At 38.3% G+C, this 20,652-nt stretch overlaps 1 protein-coding gene across 1 annotated transcript in view; it reads right to left on the minus strand.

The window, feature by feature from the left end:
* Positions 1 to 814: 814 nt before the first annotated feature.
* znf438 (zinc finger protein 438) overlaps positions 815 to 20,652 on the minus strand; it is a 45,804-nt gene continuing 25,966 nt past the window's right edge. The window contains exons 2-4 of the mRNA XM_046854339.1: positions 7,403 to 7,465; positions 3,678 to 5,295; positions 815 to 3,448 (exon numbers count right to left, since the gene is read on the minus strand). Of these exons, the coding sequence (XP_046710295.1) occupies positions 2,893 to 3,448; positions 3,678 to 5,295; positions 7,403 to 7,465 (2,237 nt within the window). The 3' untranslated portion in view covers positions 815 to 2,892. The remainder of the gene's footprint in view (positions 3,449 to 3,677; positions 5,296 to 7,402; positions 7,466 to 20,652) is intronic.

The raw sequence follows: 20,652 nt of genomic DNA on the forward strand, positions 1-20,652 counted from the left end.
GTCCCACTGAAGGCCCAGGTACCAAAGGCCCGCCACTGCTATTTACATTCCCATGAACAATAAAATTAGACACTTCACGCATCACCAAAATTCTATCATTTTTCAGCAATGCATATTATAAAAAAAACACATCCTTTAAACCTCAGTTAATTCTTTATAACATTACAGTACATTTCCCCTATATTGTTCAAAACCCAACCCATGTGCAATACTTCTACATATTATCAGCACATTGGACGATCCCAGCTGTTTATCACATTGCTGTGGTGTGCCAGCGTGCTTTTTAAAGCAAATTAAACATTTAACATTTAGTCCCCATTTGCTATTATAATAACCTCCATTCTTCTGGGAAGAGGAGTGCGGTTGTGGAGATTTGTAGCTCGTTCATCCAGTGTTGGTAAAGCCAAGTACCAGTGTAGGTGAGGTGAGGAGGCCTGGGTGCAGTGAGCGTTTCAAATCATCCTAAAGGTGTTCAATAGCAGGAAACTTAAGATCTTCAACTGCAAACCATGTAAACAAAATCTTCATGGACCTGGCTTACTGCAAAAGGATATTGTCATGCTTGAGGAGGTTTGGATCTCCTAGTTTAAGTGAAAAGAAAGTTTTATGCTACTGAACAATTATGTGTCTTCAACTTTGTTTAAACAGTTTGAGCAGAACTACATATGGATTCAAAAACTCAGGTACCCCAATACTTTTATCCATAGTGTGTCTCCCATTTATTTATCCTCAAACCATTTACTCATAGGTTATGTGGTCATTTTGCATATAGTGTTATTTCTTCTGATCATACACAAAGAAATCAATCAATCAATGTCACTATCACTTTCTTTTTATTTAGGCACCAATAATTTATGTGGATTTATTTGTACTGTTAAGGGACAGGAGCACACATGCACAAGTTAGGTTAAAAGCCACATAAAACAGACTTGTGTAATTATCGCTGGCAAGATGACACCGCATTCTTTTCACTTTTAGACATCAAAATCGTTTTTGTGCACATTTTGAAACTTCAGCTTACATCAAAACATCTCGTGTGTGATTCTTGAGAGAATCACCATCACAAACCACAAGAAAATCACTCACACCAGCTCAAGGTTGTTCACTCAAACTAGCTAAATCTAAACTCCAGTCTGTAAGACAAACAGTCTGATATCAAAGAGGCAGTTCTCAGATGCTTTCATGCACTGTTGTTCTTTTCAAAAAAATATGATTGCTGGTGAGAAATCTAAGCAGCGTCTGGGAATTTTCTAGACATTTAAACATTCAACATCCACAGCAACACGATGGCAATTGCCGTTACGCTGAAATGTATGTCAAGTCCAAGATGACAAAGTGGACCTGACCTGTGTCTAGAGAATGAGATGTCCTAAGTTTTATAAGAAGCAAGAAGGCATTTACAGTACATAGCAAGAGCTGAAATTATGCTGAATAGAAGACGTGGCATAAAAGTTTAATATCTTAGAAGCATTTTTCTAGGCAAGATACAGCAGCAGCAAAACTATCATCTTTGCAAATATATAAGCTATTCTCAATTTATCTGTGTATATATCTATATAGAGATACAATGAATCTATTTCGGAACATATATATTAACCGGCTTATATTAAAACATTTGGTAGGGTTTAGAAACAGTTAAGGTACATTCATTTACCCTGTGATTCTTTCAACCGAAAATAGTCTTTAAATACATCTTAAACAATACACGACACACTTTCCCACATACACATCAAGAACTGTTACTTTTAGAATAGAAACTGTATATAAAATAGGATTTTTAGAATATATTTTCTTTCTTTAAGTGAGATAAGCAGCTTGAAGAATTTCACGACCAAGTCCTCAGCACAGGTGGTAGCAGTGTAGCAAAGTCTAGAGTGAGGATGCGGGTCAAAAAGGCGGTCTATAAACAAAGTGGTAAATGCAGTTTACCAGCACCATGTTGTAATCCTTACTGTACAACTTAACTTATACGACCTTAAACCAAATTTCATGTTACTTTGAGCTGCTTTCCAGCTTGAATCCTTTTTCCAAACGCTACATAGGTAAAGGGATATTTCACTTCAATTTTAGCTGCCTAGCATATTCATGCTAGATATTTAGTGCGTTGCCATTTTGATTAAACTTTTCCTTTTGTGTCCTTGCACATAAGCTTATCAATTAGATTTTTATTTAACTGTCCTGGTATTTATGCATTTCCCAAATACTGCCTGGCCCAATCAGGCATTATTAATTAGCTTCCAAAGGATCGCTCCCCTGCATCGCAAAAATTTTAAAAGTCTGGGACCATATTGGGATTGGTAAATTTAAAAATGGAAATAAACAATTTTAGAATTTTGAGGAAAAAAGTTTTAAAAAATCATATAAACTATTCATTATTCAATATGTTGCTTTTGTACAATTTGCCCATTAATGCCTTTGTACAAAATTTCAGAGTTTATACCATTTTATTTTATCCACTGTAGCATGTGTTCACATGGCATTAGCCTTTATCAAAATGAATGAACCTGAAAAACTTGGGTGTTGTATTTTAAAGTAAAAAAAACAAACAAAAAGAAATAAAACAAAGAAATCCTAACAAAAGCATTTTCACTTGTGGTCTCAGATTATAGACCACCGCTGTAGGTGCATTTATAATGCTCAAAGCTGAATTTTAAAAGACTGTCTAGAAGTCGATTCTTCCATAACTGTGTCTGTTGCAAAGAAACAAATACACATACATGCCAAAAAAAAAGAACTTTACAATTTATATAAAAAGCAAACTTTTTAAATTAACAGTTACATTTTCCTTTCAGTATCAAAACAAAACTGTGCAAAACTCAAATTAAAAAAAATATGAAAGAAACTAATGAAAATGTTCCATGCATACTGCTTGGTCGAATGCTACTTGTATCCTCACTTTGAATCCAGAACCTCCCAGAGCATGACTGGGTTTTCACACTTGTGAATCCTCCTCCAATGTTCCAGAACTTCCTGCTTGCTGTCCAAAACCTCACTGCACAGTATACAATTAAATTGTGACCCTGCTCTTAGGGTCACACATTTGACAGACCCCTCAGAGAAGTACTCTTCTTCTGTACTTTCTTTCTTCACTTCCAGTTCTTCCTCCTGACTCTCTATAACCCCGTGGTGGTGGGCGTGCAGGTGGCGCTCAAGCTTGGAGAATGTGAAGAACTCCTCGTCGCAACTTCCGCACCGAACCAAGTTGCGCCTCTCATTGAGTTGCCTCCAATAGTGGGCTGCGTGCTTAACCAGCTCGTTCTCGGCCTCACGTCCCTCATGCATGGCCCCCTCTTTTAGATGGACTTGGACTTCCTCACCATGCACATACAATAAGTGTAGCTTCATGTCAGCAAAGGTGGGTGTGATTGCCTGGCAGCGGCCACACTTAATCTGTAACTCCACAGGATCCTCACGCTGCTCTGAAGTGTGGTCTTCAGAATCGACACACCTGAAGAAAAAAAGAAAAAAAAAAGTGTAAATTAGGCTAAGCAGTGTATCGGTAGGTTGTGAAGCAGCTTGCCTCTAAGCACACCATTATATAGACTGATTTCTATTCTTTGTATGTATTTTCATCACAATTATCTTTCTCTGGAATTAAGAGGACCACACATGTTCCACCATGATCAGGACTAGGTAATAATCAAGTTTCTATGGATTGCTTTCATAGATAGTCTTACCCTTCAATGGGTGTATTCTCTTCATGTTGACGGATGGATGGCTCCACAGTAAGAATGACCCTGTGCACTTCTCGAAGGTGGCTGAAGTACACGCCAACATACCCAAACACCTTCTCACAGAACTCACAGCGGAGGCTCTTCCTAGGCCTCCCCTCTGAATGGTGAAGCTTCATGTGTGTGCTTAGGCTGCCCGAGTGAGCATAGGCTTTTCTACACACCGGACAGCCATATGGTCTCAGGTTACTGTGGCTGTTCATGTGACTCTGTAGGTGATGCTTAAACTGAAAACACCTACTGCAGGTAGTACATCGATGGATTGCGCGACTACCCACATATGCAAACCCTCCACAGTTTCCAGTTTCTGCCATAGATTGCTGACCTTGGGAAGGTATAGACACTAAGCCTGACTGGACAGTGCTTAGGGGTTTTCCTGACATCTCCTGCCCCATGACAAGTTTCTGGTCAAGGTTCTTAGAGCTAGAGAGAGAAGCTAGTGGTAGAAGTTGAGGAACAGTGGTTTCCATAAAAAAGATTGGCTTTGGCCGAATACTGCGATACTTTTTTGAAATGTCCACAACCTTATCCTGTGAGGAAGAAGACTTGGTACTAGATGGCGGTTTCTCTGGCACTCTCCTAGAGAAAAATGACAACGATCTCTTTTTCTTTGCTTCAAAAGACAGAATGTCTTCCACAGTTTTCCTTTTTCTCCCTCTCTTCTTGCCTGTTGGTTTCTTGCAGCAAGTGCTATTTGTACTCCTGATTCTGCCTTTGGAGACCAAGTCTTTGATGTCCGAATAGTTTTTTGGCCCATTTTTGGGTTGAATCAATGGGGCTTTCACTGGGGACAAGGTACTGGCAGGACCTGTGGATGGTAAAAGGGAATTCTTCACCTTGGCGTATGGCAGGATGGGGAGTTTTCCCTTGGGGGGTGAGGGGATGATCTGGACAGCTTTGCTGAAGATAGTGGGGGAAAGGACAGTAATAGCACTTCCTGTAGAGGTACCTTCTGTTTTTATGGTTTTGCTGTTACTGACAGGAGCAACATGTGCAGTGGCAGTGGCTCTAGTGGAGTAGCTTATTTTGTTGAGAGAATCAACATTTCTTTTCACAGCTTGGTCTATCGGTGACCCTGAACAAAAGACAGCATTATCTGGCAGCAAGTTTTCAGATGAATCAGCAGCGCCTATCCCAACAATCTGCTCAGATGATGATTCTGGGGTCTCAGGCGAACTGGAAACACCCAAATTGGTTTTCAGTGCAGACTTTGCTTGTGGAAGCTTGCCCCCCTTGGCTGAGTTCTGTATCTTACTGCTAGCCTTTTCTGAAGTTCTCTGGCTTCGCATTGACTGAAACCTGGGAATAGGTAGTTTTAGACTTTGTGGTGATGTCTGAGGCAAAGCCACTAATGAGAAAGTACCCTCTTGTCCAGCTACCTGCATAAGCGCAAAGTTTTGTGCAGGTACTAAGATGGATTTGGGACTGACAGCTGTAGAAGCCTCTGGAAGGGTAGAGGATGGTTGGCTGGATATCACTGCAGAAGATGAACCCAGTGTTGGAGCTTTAGGCGCAATGGTACGAAACTGAACGGCTTTTCCCTGTGCAATAGGACGGCTATCATCTGTCAAAAGAACGAGTTTGCAATCAAATCATGGTCATGCAACGGCATTCATACTTATACTTGAGTATGCATATAAACCTAATTTAAAAAAAAGTTGGGACTCTGTTTAAAATAAATAAATAAATAAATAAACTGCAAATTTCATTAAAAGTTAGGAAATTGCCATTTTAAAACAATGCTCTAGTATCCACTCTTCTTTTAACATCAGTCAATATACATCTGAGGGGACCAGTTGCTGGAGGTTTGTGAAAGGAATATAGTCCCATTTGTGTTTAATACAGGATTCTAGCTGCCCAACAGTTCTGGGTCTTCTTTGTTGCACTTTGTTTTATGATGTGCCAAATGTCTTCAAATGTTGTAAGGGCTATTTTGCAGTCTCCATTATAGAACCTGGACTCTTCCACCATTAAGCCATGCTGTGGTAATCGATGTAGATGGAATTGTTTCTGGATCATTTTTACATATTGCTTTTTCTTTGCATGACAGTTTTACCTCACATTTGTTAACACGATGAACTGTGAGGTGTTTCTTAGCACATGCAGTGATTTTCATTACATTGAGAGACTCAGAAGCCTGAAGACTTCTTCCGCCTAAGATGCTCTTTTTTTTTATAGCCAATCACGCTACTGACCTGTTGCTAATTGACCTAATTAGTTGGGAAATGTTTCTTCAGCTGTTTCTTTTTAGTTTTATTTTGTATTTTTTTAATTAATTAATTTATTTATTTTTACATTTTACCCAGCATCCTCACTTTTTTGGAATTATAGTTGTACCAGTAAATATTCTACATACAAAAAAAATACTATTTAGATTTGTTTTAAACTGCTTTTTATTTATATTGTGTTTGGTACTTTATAGAGGATGCTGAGAGTCAGCACAAAGACTAAACTCGTTTTTTTGAAGCTGAGAAAAACCTTTATTTACACCTGGAAGAGAATAAGCTTGGTTTGGCAGCTAATTTTGACAGTGCATGGACCTTGCCCATTTCCCCTTTCATGTGCTATGAAATACTTGAATTTTATATGGACCATTGATTCCAGCTCATCTGTGATTGTTGCCAGAAGTGCAAAGAAAGGAAAAGTCTATGTGGAGGGTGAAGTTGATAGTCAGAAGTAACCGGTTTTCAGATTTATATATTTTTTAATCTTTAATTAAATAGAAATCATAATAATACAAATAGTTTTATTGCCACTGATTTGTTATATGATATGATTTGCAATTAAAAATATAAAAAAGAACCTTAAGCTTAATTTTGACCTAGTTTGTTAGAATGTATGAATTCTTTGATTCTTTAAAATCTTCACATTCACCTTGAACACCTGGTCACTTGCACTCGAACACTTACCTTTTTAGTATACTCGCAACGCACAGTTAAAAACAATGTTTAACATATTGCAGCTTTCTGCGATATTGCAGAATATATGTTATGGCAGCCTAGTACTAATGTTGAGCAGAAGATGACATGAACACCAACTTGTCTAGGATTAAAGTTCTTCTGGAGGTAAATCCTTATGGGGCATTAGCTAAGATAAAGAGGAAGATGTATGTATTTTGGTCACAACCAGATATACAATGAGACAGACCAGCTACACAGATTAGCAGATGAGAGGTGAGGAGTTCAAAGGTGACAGTCTGTTGTTTATGTTAGTGGAGGAGTTATAGTCAGGCTGTGTGTGTGTGTGTGTGTGTGTGTGTGTGTGTGTGTGTGTGTGTGTGTGTTCATGTGCCTCAGCCATGCGTAAAAAAAGAATGTGCTGAGAAGGCCAATAGATGGTCATTGGGTCAGGAGAGCTTTGCCAACTGCCCAACCCTCACATAGAACACTGGCTATAATCAGGTATACCTTAGTACAGATTTAGTAATAATTGTTTTTTTTCTTATATGCCTCTTCAACCTGTTCATCTCCCTTTTCCCTTTGTACATCGTATCTAAATGTCTCTATTTATGGCATTTACCAGATGCCTTATCCAGAGTGGCGTACAAAATTCTACAATTCTACTTCTATGAAAGCACTTAATTATGTGAAGCTTATTAACGATTTATACCATTGTTTATATACTAACTTTTGTAAAAAAACATCTATAGAGATGGCAAACTCCACACTTACTTTGTATGGATGATTTTAAAGGGCCGGTCCGCTGCTCCTGGGTTTTCATTGCTGCCATTGTCACTATAAATGGAAACACAACAACAACACAGCTCAGCATTTTCTACCCAATGGGAGTGAACTATTGAGTGACACTAGTTAATTGTGGCTATATTTATTATAGATTGCTTGCGGTCTCTTGAAGACTCTTGTAGAGACACACACACACACACACACACACTATCAAAAGCAGACGACATTCCAGATGTGATGGGGTAAAGATTAGCATGGGCTCAAAGCTAGAAAAACAAAAGGAGGGCGAGGACAGGGGAAGGGAGAAATGAAGAGAGGAGGAGGGGATTATCTGGGACGGTCAAATGGATGTGTGCGTGCTTGTGAGTGCACGAGCTCTGGCCTATAGGTGAGGGTCTTCATCTGTAGTGGTGAGATAAGCGCTTTGGAGTGTAAGCGTGAGCATGGGTGTGGAAAGTCGCATGCTAAGCTGGGGTAGGCCATTGCCTGATATATGTGGGGAGATGAAGTTGATCTGCAGTAGATAACAGAGGTGGACATACACAATGTGGAGAGTCTATTTCAATTCAATTCCAATTCATTTTTATTTGTATAGCGTTTTTAACAAGGAACACTGTCTCAAAGCAGCTTTGCACAGATAATGCGGTGATTTCCTGGGGTGAAGTGATCAAAAGCACCCTTCCCATACGTAAATTCTTTTCCAAGCTATTAGTCATTCTCAGCAATAAATAAATAAATAAATAAATGACAGCAAAACACATTGTTTTATCTTCATTTTTAATCTACATAGATAAACCACCATCTTCGTTAGACATTTTTCTCTTGTAGCATAATTCATATATTATAGTGAAACTGTGTGATTATTGTGCGTGAATTATTTCCCTTTATAGCAGAGCAATGACTCGGGTAGAAAATAAGATCAGCCTGCATTTCTCCCCACAATATGCTCAAATGTGCACAAACACACACACACACACACCCCAGTATCTATAAAATATGTACGTACATGCAAAAACATACCAAATGCATACACAAATCTTCAGTCATAAAAGCTAAAAAAATATATAAATACACTTGACAGACAATAGTAGGCTCTGCTAGTGTAGAAGTTCTCTCTCTCACACACACACACACACACACACACACACACACACACACACACACACACACACACACACAGTCTGAGTCATTAGCTGTCACCTGAGCCAATCAATGTAAAAGGAAAAATCTATTCCAATTTTGAAAGTACAGGCTTGCCTCGGCATGCAGGATGTGAGCTAATCAATAAGTAAATCTCAGTGCATCTGAAAGAAGAGATTAATAGAGGAAAAATATCACTACTCTGCAAATTCACTGTGCTTCGCTGTACCACCAGTGCTATATGTCTGAATGCTACATTCGGTTTGAGATGCACTGGCCTTCTGTCCCTTCCTGTTCACGCAACAGTCCCAGATCACGATCTACGCCACTTTTGTGAAACGCTACTGTAGGACTGTGCAGACTGTAGGAATATTCAGCACACAGTGAAAAAGTTCAGTCAGATGCCTGGAAATAAATCTGTGCATGAGATGGCCACACAGTCTAAAAGATAATGACATGCAGAAATCATCCTCTAGGCAGTGATTATTTGAGAAGGTTTCTGTGGAGAAGAGTCTCATTTCCTCACTCAGGCCCAACAGGATGCTATAAATCTAAAGTGTTAAACTCTGACCTATGGAATGCAGTCGCCAAGAGCGATTTGGCAAATGCCACCTATGTGATGTAGCACAGGACAGGAAGTGAATGCAGCTGTCCAAGTAATAGTCTCACAGTATAGTATGATGTCACAAGTACTTCCAGGTCAGCAGCAAGCGTCGACCTTCTCAGAATCCCTTCGAGAACATGGGATGTGTTTAAATATGTTTTTTATTTTAAAGAAATACCTGAAGTAAATATATTCCTTGGGAATAAGATATGATGTTTGTTTACTTTATAGCTTATTACTTATTTGTGCATTGTGCCTGTCTTGCAATTGTGACTTGGATTTATAGCCACATTTTCTCCCAAATTGGTCACTGATCCCAAATCCCACACACCAGCAAGAGTTCGCCCAACTTTCCTCCTCTACACAAGCCCACAGATGCACATGAGTGTCTAGTGTTGCTCTAATTGACAGCAGAGAGAGTAATACCAGCTTTCCCACCCAGTGAGCATGGCCAATTATGCTCTGTTGGACTCCTAGTCATGGATTGCTGTGATCTCATCGGGATTCAAACTTACAATCTCAGATGATAGGGGAGAGAATTCTTGAGGGTCATCCAAGAGTCACAAAAATATCCTAAAGGTCAAGCTTTGAAAAGGACTATTTGTGCTGCAATAGACTAAATCCTGAGCGAAAATCTACAATTTTGTACCATACAAAAAATCTTCTTACTTTATGAGCATCTCATTCCACATTAGTCTCTATTTGCTGTTCTAATAACCTCTACTATTCTGGGAGGATGTTCCTGTGAAGTGTGGTTATGGAAACTCGTTTAGCCACATGGGCTAAAGTCAGGTACTGATGTACTGCATTCCAATTCAGCTAGAAGATGATGTTTGATAGGGTCGGGGTTAGAGCTCTATAGCAGGCCACTGACGATCTTCCACTTTAGACCGTGTAAAAAAACATCATGGAGCTGACTTTGTGCACAGGGACATTGTCATGTTGGAGCAGGTTCGGGTCTCCTCATTCAAGTGAAGGGAACATTTAAAGCTTCCACTGATCTGAAGGCATCCTATACACTTGTGTGCCTCCAACCTTGTGGTAATAGTTTAAAGAAAGAACCATAAACAGCTCTTTTGTTAATATAATGTATGAGTTTAGTATAGTTGTGATATACTGGCTGTAGAAGTCAGAAATGGCCCATTTAATCTACCCCAAATGCTTTTATTTTCTAACTAAACTTTCTTTTGTCTTCTTCATGGTTGGTGGTTAACTATAACCAAAAAAATATATAAATAATTTATAAAATAAATAAATTAAATAAAATATATATCTCCTTCATCATTCTGTATTTCTCTCAGAGTATTAGAAAGCTGCCGCTAGAAAGGAAAACATTTAGGCCGGATATTTTTTTTATATAATTAATTATGCCAATGTTTCTGCTTTGTAGGCAAAAGCCATACACGCATCCAGGTTCATTGTGTGGGGGGCTGCAAGTAGGGATTATTTTCCCTATAAATCGATTAAACAGACGATTATTTATCTATTTATTTCGATTCATTTGTTTAAAAAAAAAATAATAAAAAATTACATTTGATGTTATATAATACACTATATAAAACTGTAATTCAGTGTATTTATGCATAAAAGTGTACTAAAAAAAAAAATGCAAAAGCCACATATTGAGTTGAACAGTGTTGGGGTAATGCGTTACAAGTAACGTGCGTTACGTAATAATATTACTTTTCTGGAGTAACGAGTAAAGTAGCACGTTACTTTATAAATTTACACATTAATATGTAAGTTACTTTTTTAAAAAAGTAATGCGAGTTACTTTCCAGTTAAATTATTTTGCAGAAAAAAATAAATACTGAATTAAAATGAAATTGAGCAATTTGACAACTGAGCTTAAAAAACCCAATATAAAATAATATACAACATTTATGCTTTAAAAAGAAAAAGACAGTTGTGTTCAGATTTATGCATCTACAATATATAATCAATAACATTTTGTATAATTAAATGATATATGCATAAATAAAACATACAAACATTGAAGAAAAAAAAAAACATTTGGATGAAGTAAATCATGTTTGAAAACTGTTGTAGCAGACAAATGCTATAAAAAGAGAATGAACCGGAGAAACGCAGCGAGCTAACAAACTTGATAAAAAAAAAAAAATACATATAAATGCAATTGGTGTACAAATGCATAATTATACTGTGACTAAAAAATTGAATCCATCGCGATGTTGCGCGCAACCTGATGCTCGCGAGTCACGACAGAACAGATCCAGTGCGACTGAAGTTAGCAAACAAACGGTTTACACAATAGCACTTTATTAAACTGTACCATTTTCACACGATGAGGATTCTACAGTTTCTGCTTACCGTGCAGATTTTTCACCTTCATCCGTGACACCAGTGTGTTTTCTTTTCGTGTGTTTGTGCATCGCTGTGGTACTTCCATGCAACACAACTCAGCATTGCATAACTTGCTGGTTTTATAGTCTTATTGCATTTTAATATAAAATGCTCCCATTGCCTTGGATGACTTTGGGACGCACACTTTTTCCTGCTGCCGGTTGACCCTGTATTCGTCTCCATTTTACAAGCGGTGGTGTTCTCTTACCTTCACGCTAACCTGTAATTTGAGCGGCCCAAATAATCGATAATGGCATTCGTTAACAACTAATTTAATTACCGATTATTAGCCATTTTATCGATTAGTTGTTGCAGCCCTAATTGTGAGGAACACATTACGGGTAGGTTTTGAGTGATAAGACCCCCATGGAGCCATGACTCACTCGCCTCATTCATTTATTTAGTCATCAGATATTTAGTAATCGGGAATTGAATATTCAGCGAGCATCTGGGTCATTTTCAGACTTTCACAGCTCACTTCACATTGTTTCTCTTGGTTTTTTTTTTCCCCTCAGCTTAGATAATAAACAAGGATGTGGAATATGTGGAGTGGAAGTGCATATCCAACATCACCTCCTATGAACAGTTTAGATTTGTAATAGATAACCAAAATATTTAATAATCATATTTAATATGTTCTCTTACAGGAGGATAAAAACTATTTTTTAAAGAATAAAAAATCTAAAATGATTGACTTGTGTTAAACTCACGTGTTGTGACCAGAGGGACCGTGTGGGAGAGAATCACCTTCCTGAACCTTTGTGACCTTTCACAGTGCCATGTGACATTTGTACTTATTAAGTGGGTCAACTCCACAGCAAGCGCTGGTGTGGTGCGACATCTCCCCTTTTCCTTCTCTCTTCATCCCAACGTCTCTGCGTGCTTTTTCATCTCGTATGCACATTTGAATGTTAGAGAGAACATCAGACGCGACATCAAAGCATATGCAGATACTGTACCTCCGTACGATCCCTATTCAGGACGGATGAGTTCAAGCAAAGTCGAAATGCAGCCACAGAACTTTAGCTGCTGACAACAACTCGTTTTATTCACTCCCAGGTTTTAAATAAAATGTCAAAGAAGGAAAACCCTGAGAATTCCAAGAACGCTTCTAAAACATTTCTAGCAACACAATGCAATTTGGCTTAGGTGTGTTATTATACTATAGTAATCATCCCTTCCAATTGGCCTTGACTATACAGTAAAAACCTCGGAACCTGTCGGCTTTGGTGCCAAAAAAACATTGCGCCACTCGTCGCATGATCGGAACATGAAACTTGTGTCGATCTCACGGTGACACTGATGCATGAAGAGTCACATGTTGGCTCGCGAACAGTGCCAAAGCCTTCTCTTTTGTGCTTCCTGTGCGTTTTAAGTCGAAATCATGAGTCCTATAGTGGTTAAAAATGCTGCCACCTACTTATTCGGTACACAATTACTGATGAGTATCGAGGTATTACTATATGAAAGAGAGATGAAGATCGTAAAGAGGAAAGGTGTATAAAAGAACATGTCTGTACTGTACAGTATGTGTGAGAGTAAGACAGAAAGCTCTTCTTTCGCAGGAGTGAGGGCTCCATCTGACCATGTGTAGAATATTTACAAGAGAAACTCATCCCAAAAATTTGCATGTACAAAAATGATTTTGGAAACAACCAGATTGATAAAGTGTGAGCGTGAGAAAGACAAAAATAAAAATAAAGCGCCAGACAGAAACAAAGCAAGACGAAGCGAGTGACAGCAAGACAGTGGAAAATAAAGCATGAAAGACAGACAGAATGTGAGAAAGTGTGTGTGTGTGTGTGTGTGTAAGAGTGAGAGACAGAGAGAGGGGTGCTTCTCTAATTTGGGAGCTGTTCCTCTGTTCATCTCTGAGGAGTTGGAGAATGTGGGAAATGTTTCGTGGCAGGATCAAAGGAAGAGTGCGCTCTAATGACTGCAGTAACTAACAGTACAGCTGATAAATTAACCCCGGCTCTCTCACAAGGCATTTCTCTCCATCGTCGAGAGCTATTTACAAGATCAGGACGACCCGCAGCTTCAGCTAGAAGACGTATTGATTAAGAGCACTTATCATTCCCTGCTGCTGTCTTCATCGTTCTCACATGAACAAGTTGCTAAGCTAGCGTGTATTTAAGTGAATAGGAAACAATTAAGATAAGCGAGATTCTGATTACAAGCGTTTTAACCAAAAGCGTTCGATACGCCATCGTACCCGCTTTCTGCTTTATCTTACTTAACTGCAGCCTGCTAAGCAGAGAATGACGCCATGATGCTATGGCCTACGACAAAAAGCCAGTCGATGGCAGCAGGTACAAAAATAAATTACAGCTAATGTACCTTTTCCAATAGCACTGATTTCATGAATAGACAAAAAAATTATACAATAGAAGATTTGCTCATTTTAGGGAAAGAAAAAAAAAAAGAAAAAGTTACAGACTGTAGCAGGGCTTTTAAATTAAATCCAGACAGTATGGTGACTACAGTTACCTTATTTAATCAGTTTGGCTAATAGTAATATGAAAACACGTTTATTTTACTTTAATTCGTTAATTTAAAGACAAAAAGATGAGACATCTATTGTCAATTTGTTAAATGCAGAATAAACATATACGCAATAATGAAGTCTTTGTGGACACCTGACCATAAGATTTGTATGTGCTTTTAGAGCAATAGATTCTATATTTAGTCCCCATTTGCTGTTCTAACAACCTCCGCTATTCTGAGATGATGTTCCACTAAATTCTGGAGTGCGGTTATGAAGATTTGTGCTTATTTAGTCACAAGTCTGTTACTAAAGTCATTTAAGGTACTGGTGTAGGGTGAGGAGGCCCGGGGTACAGTCAGTGTTTCAATTAATCCCCAAAGGTGTTTAATATTCTTGAGTTGAGGCTTGAGCAGACTCCCAAAACTCTTACAATCAAACCAGGTAAAATCTTCTTGGAGGTCATTTTGTGCACATTTTCATGCTCCCGGTTCAAATTTAATGCTACTGCATCCAAACACATCCTATACAGGAGTGTGACTCCAACCATGTGGTAACAGTTGGAGTAGGAACCACATATGGTTGGAAAAGGGACATAATTTTTGTCCATATAATGTATTTCTTTGTCAAATTGTCTTTATATACATATTGTATTTTGATTTTCTTAAAACACATTTTTGCTCACTAATCAGATCAGAGAAAAATGTCTACACAACTCAATGTATTCAACTCTAGAATCTAATGAGGTCTAATGAGTGTTAGTCAGGTAAATACATAATGCAAATATAAATGAAAAAAAAAGAAATGCATGTGGCTATGATAAATGGACATTAGGTGCCATCCAGATGAGGATGGGTTCCATCGCCACTGGCCTGCTTTTTAGGGATCAAATTACAGGCAATAAACCTATAGGCACCAATATATACATTTCAATTTTATAACCGATTGGTCTCTTTAAAGCTGCTTTTGGACAATGTCCTTTGTGTAAAAATAAAAAACCAAAAGTTTGGACACACCTTCTCATTCAAAGAGTTTTCTTTATTTTCATGACTATGAAAAGGCATCAAGGGCTATTTGACCAAGAAGGAGAGTGATGGGGTGCTGCGCCAGATGACCTGGCCTCCACAGTCACCGGACCTGAACCCAATCGAGATGGTTTAGGGGTGAGCTGGACCGCAGAGTGAAGGCAAAAGGGCCAACAAGTGCCAAGCATCTCTCGGGGAACTCCTTCAAGACTGTTGGAAGACCATTTCAGGTGACTACCTCTTGAAGCTCATCAAGAGAATGCCAAGAGTGTGCAAAGCAGTAATCAAAGCAAAACGTGGCTACTTTGAAGAACCTAGAATATGACATTTTTCAGTTGTTTTACACTTTTTTATGTATATAATTCCATATATAATTCCACGTGTTAATTCATAGTTTTGATGCCTTCAGTGTGAATCTACAATTTTCATAGTCATGAAAATAAAGAAAACTCTTTGAATGAGAAGGTGTGTCCAAACTTTTGGTCTGTACTGTGTGTATATATATATATATATATATATATATATATATATATATAAAAACCACTATCCATATAACATTAAATTGAATCATATCAAACTATCGCCTGTTTAATACATAGTTTTTTGATTTTCTTGCTCAAACAGAACCCTGCCCTTTGACTGCACCCTTAAGGGGTTCAACCAGACAAGAAACCATTTCCCTCTTTTAAAAAGATTCCAGGTGAAAACCCTTTAGAAACCATCAACCACCAGCAAACCCTTAGGGAACCTTTTATTTTCCATAATGCACCACCCGAGTGCTGCATTTCACACAAACAAACACTGTGAATAAATGAGACAAAAGGTGATTAGTCAGTAACAACAATGTCTCAAATATTTTCTATATTTTATTTAGGGCACGACGGGAAGGTTAAACTGCGGTGCGTGATGTGGGTGACTGCAACAGTCTATTTTTAAAACGAGGTCAATGGCAGGAGTGGGAGTGCACATTTCTCCAGAGGCTGTGATGCTGCAAAGGGATGCATCAATCTCTCAGACGCTCAGTGACACAGAAAATACAGCTGGATTCTACACGCATTGCTCCACACTACACACTGACATGAGGTCACCAGCCTTTAATTAACATCACTAACATTATTAACAGTCCACCTTTATTTGATCGAGCTGTGATGCTTAAACTTTAACACCCTACTACCGTCCTCATCCCATTGAATCTCATTTAAATTGAATAGATCTGTTAAATAAAGGTGACGTTTCAACGGGAAAAAAATAAATAAATCTTGATATCTGCATTTGGAATTTGGAAAATATTGACAGGCAAACATTCGATTCAGAAAGTAGCTGCCAGAGCTGCGCCGTATTTATTCCCACACATCAAATAAGGAAAACAAATCCGATACATATCTGATCCCATTGGAGGCGGTGAACCGTAGCTAAAATCCCTGCAGCTTCAGCACAAGATGTTTTACTTACAACTTGCTTTATTTATTTCTTCATTTCACTCCAGGCTACTGTGATGCTTTAAATCTATCTAATAAAATATACATAATATAAATTTTCTGAATGAAAAAAAAGTGTTTCTCAAACTGTTACCACAAAGTTGGAGGCACACATTTTTATATGATCTCAATGAATGTGGAGGAACAACCTTTTTTCCTTTACTTGAACTGAGACCCAACCCTGTTTCAGCTGCATGATAATAGGGTTTACATGGTTTGTAGTGGGTCTTAAGTAGAGTTCTGACCTCAAACCTACTGAACACCTTTGGGATGAACTGGAACACTGACTGCACCCAGGGCCTCCTCACCCTACATGAGTAAATGGAGACTAAATGGAATGTTGAAAAGCACATATGAATCTGATGACCAGGTGTCCACAAACTCATGTAGCTTGATTAAAATGCTCGAAGACTAAATATGATCTTAAAAATAGAATACTATGCCTATTTTTCTGGATCTAAAGTGTGAGGTGGGCACAGCTTCGGAGGTACAAGAGAACTGCACGGGAGGTGTAGAGAGATGGAGTGTGAGAATAAAAGGCATGAGAAATAAAGTAAACTAATGAGGGGGAAAGCTGGATGGTGAAAAAGCTAACAAAAACAAATGATGCAACGAAATGTAAAAAAAAAAAATAAAAAATTAAAAAAATTACAAATCTAAGTGGCTCCTGTGAGTGTTAGAGGGGATACGTTCTAATATGTTACATTGATAGTAACAAATTCGAACACAGTGCATGTGTATGACAGGAGGTCAGCATGTGTGGCTAATAATCAACAGAATTGATTTTTATTTGTGACAAACTGGTTATATGCAGATTACAACTTGCAGGTAAAATGAAAATTAAAAAAAAAGGTGAGAATTGGGGCTGAAACGATTCCTCAAGTAATTAGAATACAAAAAAGCACTGGGGCAAAATTATTCACAAAATATTGCTTCGTATGGACCATTTAACTACACACTGAGCACCGTGTTTCCCCACGGACCATTATTACTGACGCACTGCCTGCTAAACTCTGGAACTCTTAAACTCAACACAAAAACCGTACAGTGCGTTTACCTTTTTTTTCCAAGTATTTTGAAATTGATTTTTATATGATTTTTTTTATATATTTGTTTTTGATGTAATGTGGCAATTAAATGCACTAAATGGGTTTAGTTTTCTTGTGTGCAATTTTATCAATAAAAATGCACATTTTTCTAAAAAGGAAACAAATTACTTGTTCGTCTTATTTTCTCGTCTATTTTAGTATTGATCTTTATTAAAGAAAAGGTACTTCTTATTCGATTACCCGATGGAATAATTGTTAGAATACTCAATTACTAAAATAATCGATAGCTGCAGCCCTAGTGAAAATAAATAAAGTATTGTTATTTAACAAGTTTAAACCTCTCCTCACAGACATAGCAAAGATTTACACAACATATAAAGAAGGAATCTCCAGTGTCAGCACCTTGTAACAGTCATTAAGGTTTCTGCCATTAAAATCCCATTCTTTTTTTCTTTTTTTGTTTAGTTTTTTTGTCTGGATATGTGACTAAATCCATATACAAACAGTAAAAAGAGAGGCTGGTAAAGAGACTTTATACATTCTTTAAAGCCAGGATTAACATAAACCCAACATTAAATACCTCTGAAAACAGCTTAAAGCATGTGTTGTTTAATAACACATTATAAGCTGCAACAATTGGCAAAGCAGCACGGTGTAAGTTGAATACAAGGCTTCAGCTCATGCTGTTATATGAAAAGAACACCTCGGTTTCACGTTGAGACGCACCGGATTAACTTTCCTACGTGCTTTATTGCTGCCTTATCTAATGGTGGTAAAAATGGCTTTTTAGCAGAGTTCAGCATGTCAAGCACATAAATAAGCTCTATGCTAGATACAGTGATGTACTTGTAATGATCTTACTGTGACACAGTCTGGGTCTGCTTTACGTGATTTCACACAGCACACTGGTCACTCGCACGTGAATTCCTGCTCACTCAGCGCAACTACATCAGCAGCATCAGAAAGCTCAGCTACTGTACACCATCAGACAGCAGACACTCCTGATATACAGTATATTCATCCAGAACACTTTTGTTTAGTAACATTTAGGCAAAAGCAGTTAGTTAACATTTGCAAAAGAACAACAGGGGTGTGTGTGTGTGTGTGTGTGTATATATATATATACAGGGAGTGCAGAATTATTAGGCAAGTTGTATTTTTGAGGATTAATTTTATTTGAGGATTTAATTTGAACAACAACCTGAATATAATAATAACAACAAGCTGAATATTTTTGGAAGTAGTTTTTAGTTTTAGCTATTTTAGGGGGATATCTGTGTGTGCAGGTGACTATTACTGTGCATAATTATTAGGCAACTTAACAAAAAACAAATTCATACCCATTTCAATTATTTATTTTTACCAGTGAAACCAATATAACATCTCAACATTCACAAATATACATGTCTGACATTCAAAAACCAAACAAAAACAAATCAGTGACCAATATAGCCACCTTTCTTTGCAAGGACACTCAAAAGCCTGCCATCCATGGATTCTGTCAGTGTTTTGATCTGTTCACCATCAACATTGCGTGCAGCAGCAACCACAGCCTCCCAGACACTGTTCAGAGGTGTACTGTTTTCCTCCTTGTAAATCGCACATTTGATGATGGACCACAGGTTCTCAATGGGGTTCAGATCAGGTGAACAAGGAGGCCATATCATTAGATTTTCTTCTTTTATACCCTTTCTTGCCAGCCACGCTGTGGAGTACTTGGACGGTGTGATGGAGCATTGTCCTGCATGAAAATCATGTTTTTCTTGAAGGATGCAGACTTCTTCCTGTACCACTGCTTGAAGAAGGTGTCTTCCAGAAACTGGCAGTAGGACTGGGAGTTCAGCTTGACTCCATCCTCAACCCGAAAAGGCCCCACAAGCTCATCTTTGATGATACCAGCCCAAACCAGTACTCCACCTCCACCTTGCTGGCGCCTGAGTCGGACTGGAGCTCTCTGCCCTTTACCAATCCAGCCACGGGCCCATCCATCTGGCCCATCAAGACTCACTCTCATTTCATCAGTCCATAAAACCTTAGAAAATCAGTCTTGAGATATTTCTTGGCCCAGTCTTGACGTTTCAGCTTGTGTGTCTTGTTCAGTGGTGGTCGACTTTCTGCCTTTCTTACCTTGGCCATGTCTCTGAGTATTGCACACCTTGTGCTTTTGGGCACTCAGTGATGTTGCAGCTCTGAAATATGGCCAAACTGGTGGCAAGTGGCATCTTGGCAGCTGCACGCTTGACTTTTCTCAGTTCACGGGCAGTTATTTTGCGCCTTGGTTTTTCCACACGCTTCTTGCGACCCTGTCGACTATTTTGAATGAAACGCTTGATTGTTCGATGATCACGCTTCATAAGCTTGGCTATTTTAAGACTGCTGCATCCCTCTGCAATATATCTCACTATTTTTGACTTTTCTGAGCCTGTCAAGTCCTTCTTTTGACCCATTTTGCCAAAGGAAAGGAAGTTGCCTAATAATTATGCACACCTGATATAGGGTGTTGATGTCATTAGACCACACCTTCTCATTACAGAGATGCACATCACCTAATATGCTTAATTGGTAGTAGGCTTTCCAGCCTATACAGCTTGGAGTAAGACAACATGCATAACGAGGATGATGTGGTCAAAATACTCATTTGCCTAATAATTCTGCACTCCTGTATATATATATATATATATATATATATATATATATATATATATATATATATATATATATATATATATATATATACACACACACACACACACACACACATATATACACACACACACACACACACTTACTTTAAACACAACGCTTTTGTTTTTGCCCCCATTTTTCATGAGCTGAACTAAAGGATCCAAGACTTTTTCTATGTACACAAAAGGCCAATTTCTCTCAAATATTGTTCACTAATCTGTTCATTTCTCGACTACAAGCCGTCTACAAAGGCGTTTCAAAAAATTTGGCAGTACATCCAACCGGCCTCACAACCGCATACCACGTGTAACCACACCGGCCCAGGACCTCCACATCCAGCATCTTCACCTCCAAGATTGTCTGAGACCAGCCAACTGGACAGCTATCGGGTCGCATAACCAAAGAATG

The sequence above is a fragment of the Silurus meridionalis genome, chromosome 7, assembly GCF_014805685.1.
Source record: "Silurus meridionalis isolate SWU-2019-XX chromosome 7, ASM1480568v1, whole genome shotgun sequence".
NCBI classification, from domain to species: domain Eukaryota; kingdom Metazoa; phylum Chordata; class Actinopteri; order Siluriformes; family Siluridae; genus Silurus; species Silurus meridionalis.